Source organism: Ochotona curzoniae, unplaced genomic scaffold, assembly GCF_017591425.1.
Source record: "Ochotona curzoniae isolate NIBS_2020 unplaced genomic scaffold, NIBS_Ocur_1.0 contig_3520, whole genome shotgun sequence".
In the NCBI taxonomy this organism is placed as follows: Eukaryota; Metazoa; Chordata; class Mammalia; order Lagomorpha; family Ochotonidae; genus Ochotona; species Ochotona curzoniae.
Window position 1 is genome coordinate 16,169,924 of NW_024465894.1, and position 14,261 is coordinate 16,184,184.

Here is a 14,261-nt window from a genome sequence, read left to right on the forward strand (position 1 = left end):
GAGGCAGAGATCTTCCATTTACTGATTCACTCCCCAGATAGCTGCAACAGCTAAAGCTGAGTCGATCCGAAGCCAGGTGCTTCTTCTGGGTCTCTCATGTGGATGGAGTTGGAGGGGCAAGCATTTGGGTCATCTCCCACTGTTGCCCTGGTACATTAGCAGAGAGCTGAGTTGCAAATGGAGCAGTTGGGACTTGACTGGTGCTCAAATGGGATGCCAGTGCTGCAGGTGGTGTCCTTACTGGTAATACTACAACATTGACCCCAAATGTTTAATTTTTCAGTGTTTCTACTTTAATCCCATCCTCTTACTCCCATGAAGGCAGTTGGATTTATGGATCAATTTATATGTCATCCTTAACTGAGTAACTCATTCAATCAACAAATATTACTGAGTGGATTCCGTGTGCCCATCGTGGTGATAGTTGCGAAAGAGAGAAAGGACCAACCAACAAGCAAAACCCCCATCCTCTTGGAGCTCACAACTTTATTGGGGAGGAATGAGTAGATGAAACAGGCGAGGCAGTAGCAAGTATTAGAGGAGGTGAATGTTCTAGTTTTAAAATCTGATGTAAAGGAAATGCCAAAGAGAAAGTAACAGTTCAATAAAGATATGAAGGAAGAGAGTGGGAAGGGTCGGGTAGGAATGCTGGGTAGAGCATTCACTCATAGGTAAACTTCAGTTACCCTGGGGTGCAGAAAGCTCAGAGAGAAAAACGCAAGACAAACAATTGGCTATCTTTGCTTATGGAATTATAAGAAAATACAGTCATTTTGTGTTAACCTCTGAGGTTGAGCAATTGGTTTTCTTCTAAATATTACTTGGAACCCATGGTTCTAAGCTACAAGTTCAAGGTACAGCAATTCTTGTCACAGTTGATATATAAATTCTACTATGCTTGGCCGGGGGAGCCTATTTAAGTTGGATCATGAGTTTTTTTAATTGTATAAATTTTGTTTTTGATGCTTTTTGCATAGTTGATCAGGGTGTGAAGGGTCAAGGGCTAGAGGAAAGTGGGTGTGACCATTGTTTCAACATTCTCTTTTTTTCCTTCCTGTGACTGGGGGGAGGGGAGAGATAAGGGGAGAAGTCACACCCAGCTTCCCAACCCTCCCAGGGTCCCCATGTGGGGCATGCTCCAAGGGTCCTGTTCAAGTGTTTTTTTTTTTTTTTTTAAGATTTATTTTATTTTTATTGGAAAGGTGGATATACAGAGAGGAGAGTCAGAGAGGAAGATCTTCCATCCGATGATTCACTCCCCAAGTGACCGCAACGGCCAATGCTATGCCGATCCGAAGCCAGGAGCCTCTTCCGGGTCTCCCATGTGGGTGCAGGGTCTCAAAGCTTTAGGCCGTCCTTGACTGCTTTCCCGAGCCACAGGCAGGTAGCTGGATGGGAAGCGGGGCTGCCGGGATTAGAACCGGCACCAATATGGGATCCCCTGGCATGCAAGGTGAGGACCTTAACCACTGCGCCATCGCGCCAGGCCTTCAAGTGGTTTTGATAGTTCAACAATTCTGTATTGCTGCCAATCTTGCCAATGAAATCTCTCCAGAATCCACTGGCTGACATAGTCCAACTTAGAGTCTCCATTTGGCCAGATATTCACTGCAAACACATGGCTGGGATAGTTGATTGATTTGTTCTGTCCTCCATCTTCTGTTATGGTACCAGGTGTCTTCTGCAGGCTCCAATGTACTGCCATGTCCTCCATGTGCAACTGGATATGCTGTCCACCGCTCTGTCTCAGCCACTGAGGAGGCCCAGCTCTGACTCAAGCACTCCATGGTCAGACCATGGAACCTGCAATTCTCTCCATGGTTGGAGTTTTGAGTCTACTTGGTACATCCCCATGTACCTTTGGTATCTGATATGATAGAATGATTGAGATTTGTTTTCTACTTGTCTGCCCAAGGTCTAAAATCAGCCATATTGTCAAGAAACCTTGGTTGATCTCATACTTTGGTGGGAGATACTGTCTTAAGATGGCAGAGATACTGATGTCTGTTAGTTACTCATTATGCCAAAGCTGTTTCAGTAACCAGAGATGAGAGAACCTCATTCTCCTCCCTTATTCTTCTAAAAGTAAAGTATTCATGAGGTCATATTGGTACTTCCAATTCAAATTCAGAACTCAACTTTATAATCAGATATACAGAGAGGAAGATCTTCTGTCCAATGAATCACTCCCCAAGTGACCGCAATGGTTGGTGCTGCGCTGATCCAAAGCCGGGAACCAGGAACCTCTTCCGGGTCTCCCACGTGGGTGCAGGGTCCCAAGGCTTTGGGCCATCCTCGACTGCTTTCCCACGCCACAAGCAGAGAGCTGGATGGGAAGTGGAGCTGCCAGGATTAAAACCAGCTCCCATATGGGATCCCGGTGCGTTCAAGGCAAGGATTTTAGCCTCTAGGCCATGCCACCGGGCCCGAGATTTTTGGTTCTTAAGTTTACAGGGTAGAGTTAAAGTATCCCATAGACACTCATCTGACTTGTTTCTCATTATATATATGGTATGCTTGGCCTGGTGGACTGGCTTAATTGGCTAATCCTCCCCTTGCAAGCGCTGTGATCCTCTGTGTGCACCAGTTTGAGTTCCAGCTGCTCTACTTCCCATCTAGCTTCCTGCTTGTGGCCTGGGAAAGCAGTAAAGGATGGCCCAAAGCCTGAGGTCCCTGTACCCATGTGGGAGACCCAGAAGAAGCTCCTGGTTTCTGGGATTGGCTTAGCTTTGGCCGTTGTGACCATTTGGGGAATGAACCAGTGGATGGAAGTTCTTTCTTTGTTTTTCCTTCTCTCTGTAAATCTGCCTTCCCACTGAAGTATAAATTTTGAAAAAACTATGCATAATTCAGATTTTTTGCATCACAACAAGTATATCTGTAATTTTTATTTAGTTATTTATTTTAATTCTACTTGGAAGTTTTGGGGAAGCAGAGAAAGTGAGAGAGATCCTTTACCTGCTGGTTCCTTCCTTGGAAACGTGGAAGTGCAAGGGCTGGAGCAGGTTGAGGGCAGGAGCCAGGAACTCCAGCCACTTCCCCACGTGGTGGCGGGACCCCAAGCTTACCTGTTGCCTCCAAGGTTCACATTAACAGGAAGCTGGAAATGGAAGTGGAGCAAGGCACCGGTTCAGAGGTAGAAAAGAAGAAACTGGTGTCCAAGCTCTTCCAGTTGACTTGCATTGCAGGGAGGTACCCATTTTCAAGTCCATGTGCTCCAACAGTCCAGATTAGCCATTGTGGTCTGACAGACCTCTGTGAGGGGACATTTGTGAGAAGCAGGCTGGCTTTGGGTTGGGATAGCTCAAAATGATGAGAGATTATATTATCATCTACCTATGGATTTGATCTACTTATGTAGAGGGGACTCTGTCCTCACATTGGTGTCTTCCTGCCGGGACCCCTATTGATTCTCTCAATCCAATATCTATTTACACTAGCCAATGACAGTACTTCATTTTTTTTTTCTTTATTAGGCAAGACTGAAAAGTGCTGGAATCTTCGTGGCCACTGCCGTGATGCATGCACCAAGACCGAGAAATTCTATGTCTTATGTGGCAGTGGCCAACTGTGCTGCATCAAGCTGAAGGAGCAGCTGCGGCAGCCGGGGCGCTGACTGCTGCTTTTGATGCCCAGGGCCACTGGCATGGAGATACAGCTGCCTTGAGTCTGACCTCTGTAGATTTCTGAGTTTTAGTAAAACCTGTTTGGCTGACTTCTGTGTCTGTCTCTGAATACACCCAATTACACTCCAAAAGAAAAGGGGACAGACAGCAAGTCCAGGGTTCTACATCTGTATATTCAATCAACGGTGAATCAAAAAATATCAGAAATAAAATAGTGTACAGAACATGTACACACTTTCCTCATAAACAGTATAAGATAACAACAGGTATTACAAATAATCTCCAAATGATTTAAAAGTAGAGCCTCCCTTGGTACTTTGTGAAGCTTGGTTTGATTTTCTTGGCCACTGAAGTCCTCAGAGAAACCAGACCCTTACATAAGATGGCCTAGTCTTTGCACATAACCTGTGCATATCGTCCCATATACTTTAAATCATTGCTAGATTACTTATACTACCCAGCACAATGTAAATGCTACATAAGTAGTTATTACACAGCGTTTGAAGGAAGCAAAATGGAAAGGAAAAATAGTATATGTGTATGTGCTCAGTACAGGTGTGACGCTTTTGCACAGCTGTATTTGGTCCACACTTGGTTAAAATCATGGCCATGCAGCTGCACAGATGCAAAGGGTCTACAGGGTGCCCAACACCCACCTCTACCTTTTGGTTTTTCATTACTGTGGTGAGCAAAGATCTACTCTCTTGGCAAATGTCCTATGACTGTGCTGTGTTACACCATCAACTGTAGTCCCCTCTGTGATTAGAATATTTTTGTGCCCTCCAACATCATGTGAAAAGCGAATCTCCAATGCAGTGAATTATTTTGTCTTTTAGAAATAATCATCTTTTTTGAAGAATTGATTTATTTGACAGGTGGACACCACGTACATGGAAAGAGGTAGGGAGAGAGGAAGAAAAAGACTCCCAATTGGCGGGTTTACGCTGCCTGCGAGAGCTCAGCTAGGAAATAACGGCAGCATCTCAGCGGCTGAGCCATCACCTGCTCTCTCCCAGTGTGGACTACCAGAAAGCTGGAAATGGGAACAGGGGTGAAACTTGACCAGACACTCTGACAGGCATTCCTGAGCCACGTCTTTACCACTGAGTCATACACCTGCCTAGTCTCCTGCCTGCAACGGTCCTCACTGCTATTAAAGGGTGTGGCCTGTAAGAGGCAACTGTACCCTCAGGGTTCTGTTCTCTTGAACCAGGTCAGGGGCATGTGTCCAAGGGCTTGATGGAGGGAGCTGGTCCCTTGAGTCTCTTCCCGCCACCCAGGATGTGACTTCACAGATGTTCTCCTCCTTGGAGGGCCTGCCATCTGGGAAGCCAAGAGCTGTGCTGCTCACCAGCCGTCACCACGCGCTTCCTAGTCTCCAGGGTTCATAAGAAATATATTTCTTATCTTTAATAAATGGCCCAGCCTCGGGTAGCAGCAGAGTGAGATGGGCCCTGTGCTGGACATGGGCTCTCTGGAACTCATTTATTTTGGGGCTGGAGGTTCATGCTCTCTTCCCAGCAGCTCCTCCTCGCCCCATCCCTAGGCTTGGCTGCCGCATTCTGCTCTCCACTTTTTGCGAGTCTGATTTAAGGGTCCACACATGAGTGTGATCATGCAACATTTCCTTCTGTGTCACCGGCTTATTGCACTTCAGGTCTTTGCCTCCCCAGGTCATCCGTGCTGTGGCCACAGGCAGCGTTCCCTCCTCTTGATGACTGGGTATCGCATTCACCCACTTCTCCAGCAGCAGACATGGGAGCTATTGGAAATAACGCTGCAGTGAACATGGAAGGGCAGGCATCCCATCAGCGCACTGATTTCTTTTGCTTTGGATGCCTATAGACCATTTTTTGGACTTGAAAAATCACATAACAGTTCAATTTTTATTTATTTGCCAGAGTGAGAGGGAGTGGGACAGAGAGGGCGGGGGACAGTGACAGATTTCCTGACTGCTGGCTCACTTCTTAAATGGCCACAACGGTCATGAGTCAAGACTTTCCCTTAAGTCTCCCACATGGGTGACAGGGACTTGAGCAGGGTAGGCTTTGGCCAGAAGTTGGGTCAGAAGTGGAGCAGCTTGGACTAGAACTGTGGGATGCTGGCACCTCACACTGTGGCTTAACTGACAGTGCCACAATGCCGGCCATTGATGGCTCTGTCTTTAATTTTTTTGTGAAAGGCAATACTATCTATCATAGTAATTATACTTATTCACATTCCATCAACAACATGCATATGCTTTCTAACCCTTGCAATTTTTATCTTGAAAACCATGCACTAACAGGTGTGAGGTGAACTCGCACTTCGTCGGTGACCAGAGGTCTTGTGCACTTCTTCATACACTGGCTGACGGCTCAGATGCCAACATTTCTTTTGAGAAATGTCTGTTCAGCTCCTTTGTCTACTTTTAGTTGGCTTCTTTCTTTTATTTTTAAAGATTTATTTATTTTTATTTGAAAGACAAACTTGTAGAGAGAGAGAATCTTCCACCCGCTGGTTCATTCCCCAAAGGGCCACAAAGGTCAGAGAAAAGAAGGGGACCTGGAACTCCATCTGGGTCTCCTCCATGGGTGCCAGGAGCCCACAGTCATGGGCCATCCTCTGCTGCTTTCCCCGGTACATTAGCTGGGAGCTGGGTCAGAAGTGGAGCTGCCAGGACTTGAACCCACTAGGTTGCCAGCGCTGCAGACAGAGGTTTAACTTGTTATGCCACAGATCCAGCCTTGGGTTATTTCTTTTCTTACCATTGAGTTATACGAGTTTTTACAAGTAGACTTTTTTTTTGTATTAATCCGTTATTAGGTATATGAATTGTAATATTTTCTTTCATTCTATAAGCTATGTCTTCATTCACCTGATTGTTTCTTTAACTGAGCATAAGCTTTTCTCTCGTGCACGCTTTTTTTATTTTTTTGCTTTTGTGCCAATAAAAGTAAACCAATCTGCAGCTTCTGCAGAGAGTTGGACAACAGGAAAGACAGGAAAGATAAGGGACTGGGGGAAGAGATCCTGGGAGGTGCCCGCAGAACAGCTGGAGTGGAGCAGCTTGGAAACAAGTTTCCACAAAACACCCGAGTCTTTATCATCTTCCACCTCAGCCCAAACAGCTATGGTGTGCATAGGACACAAAGGACAGAGCTGTCCTTGAGAGGGTTTTGGGTGAGCCTTCTGCTGGGTGTTAGACCTAAGCCATGCAGGTTTGACATTTTAAGATCAAGCTGGAACAAGCCCAGGGAGGGAGCTGACTCACTGACGTGTAGCCAGGAAGGCTGCAGAATGAGAGTGGCTGCCACACAAACACCCTGAGGAATCTTGAAGGTGACAATTCATAGTAAACAACCACAGCCACCAACCCCTGGGGACTTTCCCCCAGGCACTGTGCGTGCATGCGTGCATGTGTGTGTGTGTGTGTGCGTGTGTGTGTCGTACCCGCATTATGGCAGTGGTCAGTAGCGTCATCACACAGGGCTACCTTGACACGTCCTCAGAAGTATGTGCTACAGGAAAAGCTGTGCATAAATCACAGATGCTTCCTTTCATCAAAACAAGCATCTTTCAATAAAAATTGTCCATGACCTTTCTGAAGTACCCTCACTAGAGGTGGTAAAATCAGAAATCAGAGACAGGAGTTAACTTGTTCAAAACGACGTGGCTGATTCATGGCAAAGGGAGGCTTTGAAATTAGATCTATCTGTCCCCAAAGCTTGTTTTCTTTCTGTTACCCCACACTACCCCTGATAACAGCTTTTTGAACATTTTAAATAACTTGAAGAAAAACAAAATTCCAGGATATCCATTGCCAGTGCCGTGTAGCGCGTGCATGGATCCTGGCATACCCATTTCCCGTGATGATGACTGTGAAACCATGAAGGTATTTTCCTCTATTTCTGTCCTGTCTTTGATAACAAATCACCACTATGCTGGACATCCTAAAACATCCTTAATGCTGGAAAAGAATGCAGGACACTTGTATGTTATCACTCGTTTTCTGGTTGACTTGGTATCTGTCTCTTTCTTTTCCGTTATCATAAGTGAGTCAGTAACTAAAACATTTTTTTTTCTCTTTCTTAGCTCCCAGTGGTATTGTGCAACTCTTCAAAGGCAAGGCTGTTTTCCCAGCCTCCCTTCCTCTCTCCTGGCTTCCTTAATCAGCATGGTTCATGGGTTGCCTGCTTGTCTGATCTCCAATTACTGTTCTCTTTCTGATTCATCGATCACAGCTCGACTTGGCTCCCCAGGGCAAATAAATACCCACCTGGAGCATACAGCATGGAGACAGCCGCCTGCTCCACTGGTCTGAAAGCCTCCACTTCTTCTTTGAGCCCTGTCCTTCATGAAGTTCCTTCTCCTGGTTTTGACTGTTGCCCTGCTCTTGGCCCAGGTCTCCCCAGGTAAACAGCATCTCTCCAAGGGGGCTTTGGGACAGGGAACCTTCTGAATGTTCTGACAGCGTGGCTGGGAGGATGGCTTAGCTGTTACTGCAGAAGCTCACTGATAGGCTCTAATCAAGAAAACATTTGACTTCTCTAGTGCCAGCTGACCTTTCCAACACCATTCATCAAGCCCGCTGATGTTCTCTGTCTCTGGAGAAGTTGCACAGGATGACTTGGGTAGGGTGTGGGGGGGGCGGGTACAAGAAGTATAGACTTTCAAAAAACATTCCTTGGAAGGACTTGAACATTAACTTATTTTTGCTTTGGTGAAAATGGTCCTCAAATCTCTGACTGAGGATTCTGATTCATAATTTTTCCTGCAACACCACATGGCAACCTTAGGATGTAGGTTCCTCAGAGAAGTTGTTCCCCATTCCCTGGGCCATGAGAAAGCCCAAGGTGCAGTGGAGAAGGAAGTGTAAGATTCTTGGAAGTTTCACTGATGTCTTAGAAGACTTACACATGTTCAAATGGGTTTACTCCATATTCTTGGATCCTTTGATTGACATGCTGGAGGAAGGTGACCAAAAGGCAAAGGGAACAGGTGGCTGGTTGATACTGGGCTGTGAGCATCTTAGACTACATGAGGAGATGAAATCCTGAAGAGAAGGTTGTTCTTTCTTCCCCTAAGGGAAGCTGCCTGGTAGACCCTCGGTCACTGACCTTGGGGTTTGTGACAGGGGACACAAGTGGTGGAAGCAAAGATAATGACTGATAAGCCCCACAAAATTCAGAGGCCTCCTTGTGACAGCTGCTTCCCCACAAGCCTTCTTTATTTCCCCTACTACTCTTCTTTTGCAGTAGCTTGAGATTGGTCCTTGGCTTTCTTTCAACATTAACTCTGCTTCCTCCTTGTCCTTTGCTTTTAGTCATGAAGTGCTGGGGCAGGACAGGCAGGTGCAGAGAAACATGCAAAGACAGTGAAGTATTCCACATCCTGTGCAAATCTGATATAAAATGTTGCGTGAATCCCAAGTACGTCCTTGGCTTCTGGCTTCAGTCTGGCTCATCCTGGTTGAGGCAGCCATTTGGGATAAGAGCCAGGAAATGCAAGATTTCTCTCTGTATTTCTCTTTCAAATAATGAATTAAATTAAAAAGTTTCTCATTCAAACGATTCTTCATTTCTTCTAGATCAGCACTGCCACTATAACTTTATAATGATAGAGATATTTCACATCTGGATTGTCAAGCATGGTCTAGCTACATGTGACTCATGAGCACTTGAAATGTGGCTAGTGTGACCGAGGGATTTTTTTTCCATTTTATTTTTAATTTTATGGTACAATTCCACAGGGTCTGGGATTTCCCCATATTATTACAATAGTATAGTCCTTTATTAGCAGTAATAAGCCCATCATTTTGTTATTTAAGTGTGTCCTGATATTGCTGGTGCAGACACTGGCAGAGAGTCCAGCATCCTATTGTCAAGATAAATCCAACAGTTTCATTGGGAATCCATCTTTGATTTGGAAGTAGAGATGCATACTGCATTGTATCTTCACATCTGGATATCATAGTCTATTATGCTGTTATGACACATTGAGGGATTGATTTTTAATTTAGTCTATATTTAAACATATAGGCTAAATATTGCTAATTGTTATTCACTGGACGCTGTAGCTTTAACATGTAGACATGTAAGGCTGAGACATCTGTGGCCTCTAATCTCAGGGTATTTTAGGGGAGTCAGGAGGCAAGCAAGCATCCGAGATGGACATGAGAACCTGTTATCAGCCCACTGCCTCTCTTTGCACATCCAACCTTCAGCTTTCTCCTGGTACACCTGCAGCTCTGCCCTACAGGGCTTCCAGGATTATGTTTCTCACTAAATACATGTTGATACTATAAGACAGAGCAGGTGGTGGTGGCCACATCCATCGTTTGAATGACAAGATGTACTTTGGTGAACCAGGTGACATTCTCTCACTGTCTGGTGTCCATGTCTTTTTTAAACAGATTTTATTTTTAAAAATGTTCTTGGAAAATCAGATTTACAGAGATAAGGAGAGACAGAGAGAAATATCTTCCATCTACCAGTTCACTCTCCAAGTGGCCACAATGGCCAGAGCTGAGCTGACCTGAAGTCACGAGTCAGAGCTTTTTCTGGGTCTCCTAAGAGGGTGGTGGGTACCAACGGTGTGAGCCATCCTCAGCTGTTTTCCCAGGCCACAAGCAGGGAGCTGGAAGGGAAGTGGAGCAACTAGGACACAAACTGGTGCCTATACGGGATCCCAGAGCATGCAAGGTGAGGACTTTAGCCACTAGGCTACTGCACCAGGCCCCATCATGTCCTTTTTTAAAAGCAGATTAATTTTATGTTAGTGAGAGGAACAATAGACATGTGTCTGGACTTTCCTAAATGAGCATTGTATCAGAGTGATGTATGAAGAATTCAATGTAGCATAATTTTCCCCATTTTATGGGAGCAGGCATCAGCAAAACAAGAGAAAAGATAACGTGTTTCTGCCCTGTTTTTGCAAGGGAAACAAAGACTTTGTGTTCTAAACCTTGGTAAACCTTGGCCTTCCTTTTCTTTCTTTTTTTTTTTTAAAGATTTATTTTATTTTTATTGGAAAGGCGGATATACAGAGAGGAGAGTCAGAGAGGAAGATCTTCCATCCAATGATTCACTCCCCAAGTGAGCGCAACGGCGGATACTATGCCGGTCCGAAGCCAGGAGCCTCTTCCGGGTCTCCCACGCGGGTGCAGGGTCCCAAGACTTTGGGCCGTCCTCGACTGCTTTCCCGGGCCTCAGGCAGGGAGCTGGATGGGAAGTGGAGCTTCCGGGATTAGAACCGGCGCCCATATGGGATCCCGGGTGTACAAGGCAAGGACCTTAACCACTGCGCCTGGCCTTCCTTTTCTAATGGGGAATTGAAGGGTGTGTAAGTGTGTCAGTGTGTGTACGAGTGTGTGTAAGAAAGAAGACCTTGAAGACAAACTCTGTCATTCCTTGAGTTCTGTAAATAGGAGGGTCCCTGGAGGAACGGATCTGGGAGTTTTGGCTTTCCTGGCAGGGGGGGAATGTCATGGTGGATGGAAAGGCAGGGTGGTAGATGAACCACCTCAAGGTGGCAGGTGTATGGCCAGGCTTGCCTGCATGCCAGCCACTGTGGAGAGCTACTACGACTCTGCCGCCTGGGAGCACGGGACAGACCACAGATCTACGTGGCTCCACCTGCGGTTGGCGGAGGGGAAGCTGCCCTGAGGAACAATCTCCCTGTTGTCTGGACCTGCCCAAAGAATGGAGTTCAACAGCATTATCCCGAAGGCAAAGAGCGAGGACAGCAACGGTCAGCAGGGTGGAGGACGGGCCAGCTCTCTCCTCGCCTCCCACAACCATGGGCTCCTGGAATGCACAACAGAGAGTGGTACTCACCTCCAGCAAGCCTGCTTTGGCCGGCTCACCAGCTATAGAGCTGGACTGGAAAGACGCACAGCAGGATCTAGAAGGCCTGAGCGTGCTGGGGCATTCATGGTCGGCTCACGACTGTCATTATTTTAGTAAATTACAGGAGGAATACTTTCGTTCTTTCTTTCTGAGAACACTGCTTGAGACAGGCTCACAGGTGGAGCTAGGTTGGTTAAAGGCCTTCCTCCAGAGGGGAGCCCCTCTCAAAGGGCCTTGCCCCCACTTGTGTGAACCCTGGGCACTCAGAGGACGTTTCTCTGAGCTGCAGGCCCTTGCTTGGGACGTGAGGAGATGGCTTGAAGACTTGCACGTGAAGTCGTCCCTAGAAGGCTGAGACTTTACGGTTCTCGTGGCTTCCGCCTTCCTGTCATGTGATTAACCTACTAAGTTAGCGGGGAACGGGCGTCACAGAGTATAGATGAGAGTCCCTGGCCTGGGCAGGACTCCCCCAAAACTGGATGGCCGGATTGTTCCTATCTTCCCTTCTGTGGGACTCAGGCTCCAGGGAGTGGGTGGCCAGTGCCCAGCCTTGAGGCAGTGGATGGTGCCCGATGTCCAGAACGGGCCAGGTCGAGATGTACCCATGTAGGAGGCATCCGTCTGGGCAAGCTATTCCATAGCAGTCACGAGCCAAGCTGGTTACCCACTGGGAGTCACCTTGCACCCTGCTTCTGGGCCTCTTCTCTCCCAGTGGCCTCTGCTTGCTGGCCAGCAGGGCAGTGTCTGCTCCCCACACTCCCTTCAGCTGCTCCCCCTGAGCCTTCGCCAAGTTCTCCCAGGGTAGCAGGAGAAGCAGTACCCTGCTGGGATGGTCCAGAACCCGGGCTGGGGGGATCTTAGGAGAAGAAAGGGGGTGCTCTGGACAGAGCCGTCATCTGTGGCACTCGAAGGGAAGTTCTGAGGACAGGTGCACATGCCAACAGGACCAAACCCACACGAATGCACTTCCACGCACCTTGGATGTGTCTAAAATACCTGAATACACTATGGAAACATCAGGGCGGGCGTGGGAATGAGCAGTGACCGGCAGGGGGTGATGGACACGTCCTCAAACTAGGTGGTGGCTCAACCCTATAATCATCCAATGATACAGTCAGTGAGTCCATTTCAATCTGCTGTAAAATGGAGGGCCACACGCCAGTGTTGCTCTGGCCTAAGTCTCATCATCTCACTGCAGAGATCCTCTGCTCCTGCCTCGGCTGGGTTGCTGCTCTCCCAAGAGGAGCCCAGGTCATGATTAGAGCATTTCCAAAAGATCCAGATGGGAATTCCAGACCCAGAATCTTTTTAGGTGACCACTTGGGCAAAAATGCTCTCAAATTTGTTTGCTCCTTAGTACAACAGAGGGAAAAGATCGCCACCTGGTGGCTGTGTGAGGTAGCTTTCTACTGTCTTACTTGGTGTGCGAGTTGTTTATTGTACATTACTATAAATTAAAATCAGTAGTATTTATTGTTCATCAAATCTTCACATTTTTAGCCAATGTTAGTTAATATTTGATACCAGGAATGCCAGGGGTGGCTAACTCTCCCTCAAGTCTGTTCTTTCCATCTTCCTGGTAACACCAACCCTGAATCTTTGCTCACAGTGATTGCTCAAAAAGAGGAACATATGTCCAGTCCATCTGAAAGCCAGAATGGGCTCTGGCTGCTGGACTGGAGCGGAGACAATGTGGCATCTGAGTGGTCTCCTTCAGGGAACAGGGCCTGCCCTTCCTTCCCATCTCTCTCTCTCTCCCCGGTGGCTGCAATGGGAACAGGATGGTGAGAATGGAAAAGACTCTTGGGTCATCGAAGACATCTGCTGCAGACAGCCGAGGGTGAAGCCAGAGGGAGCCCCATGCCTGCCCTGAACTGTGCCCACAGTCTTCCATGAAAAAAAAGCCAAAACAAAGTGCTGTCTTTCAGAATCACCTTTACTCGGAGGGGTGCCAGCTGAAACAGCTGGATTGACCCCCGAATGCCTCAGATGATATTGTGTGCACTGTGGTTCCACCTGGAGGCCGGGAACATTCTAAAGAAAAGAGGTCCATGTAGATCACAGTTCTGGGGATGGCAAGTCCAAGATGGCGAGTCCAACACTTGTTCTGCTTCTGCTGAGGGACCGGGGACGATGACATCACGGTGGTGGGAAAGCATCAGGGATCACGTGGGGGGGCAGGAAACCAGAAGTGCTCAGAAAGCAGGTTCCCTGTAACTCTATTTTTTTTTTTTTAATAACAACCTGTTTTGGTGGGAGATCTCAGAGTCCCTTGAAAACTACCTTAATCTGTTTCAAGACCTTGACCTTGAACTAGGTTCCATGTTTAAAAGGCTCCATCACCTCTCAGCATGGACACACCAGTGACCAAGCATCCAGCACATGATCCTATGGGGGACACGTTCAAACCACAGCACAAGCCGAGTTTCTGACACCTCAAAGGGAGAAACAAAGATGAGTAGTATAAACTTAAGGGCCTGGTGCAACAGCTCAATTGGTTAAGAACTGAGATCCCCTAAGGGTGCCCATTCATGTCCTGGATGCTCCACTTCCCATCTAACTCCCTGCTATGGCCTGGGAAAGCAATGGAAGACGGCCCAAAGCCCTGGGATCCTGCACTCATGTGGGAGACCCAAAAGAGGCTACTGGCTCCTGCCACCAGACTGACTCAGCTCTGGCCATTGTTGCCACTTGGGTAGTAAATCACCAGATGGAAGAAGTTTCTCTCTGTCTCTCCTCTCTGTGAATCTGCCTTTCCAATAAAAATCAATACATCTTTTAAAAAAAGTTGATGTATTTCAAAGGC

At 47.0% G+C, this 14,261-nt stretch overlaps 1 protein-coding gene across 1 annotated transcript; it reads left to right on the plus strand.

Moving 5' to 3' along the window:
* Window positions 1-7,962: 7,962 nt before the first annotated feature.
* On the plus strand, window positions 7,963-9,745 carry DEFB121 (defensin beta 121). Its single transcript, XM_040981252.1, has 3 exons — window positions 7,963-8,020; window positions 8,932-9,061; window positions 9,736-9,745. The coding sequence occupies exons 1-3, from the start codon at window positions 7,963-7,965 to the stop codon at window positions 9,743-9,745; spliced, it is 198 nt and encodes a 65-aa protein (XP_040837186.1).
* The last annotated feature ends 4,516 nt before the right edge of the window (window positions 9,746-14,261 follow it).

Bases quoted from the DNA above. Each gene is read 5' to 3' on its own strand.
- DEFB121 (XM_040981252.1), top strand. From the start codon at position 7,963: ATGAAGTTCCTTCTCCTGGTTTTGACTGTTGCCCTGCTCTTGGCCCAG. The intron at 8,021-8,931 runs GTAAACAGCATC...CTTTGCTTTTAG, and splicing joins CTTGGCCCAGGTCTCCCCAG to TCATGAAGTGCTGGGGCAGG.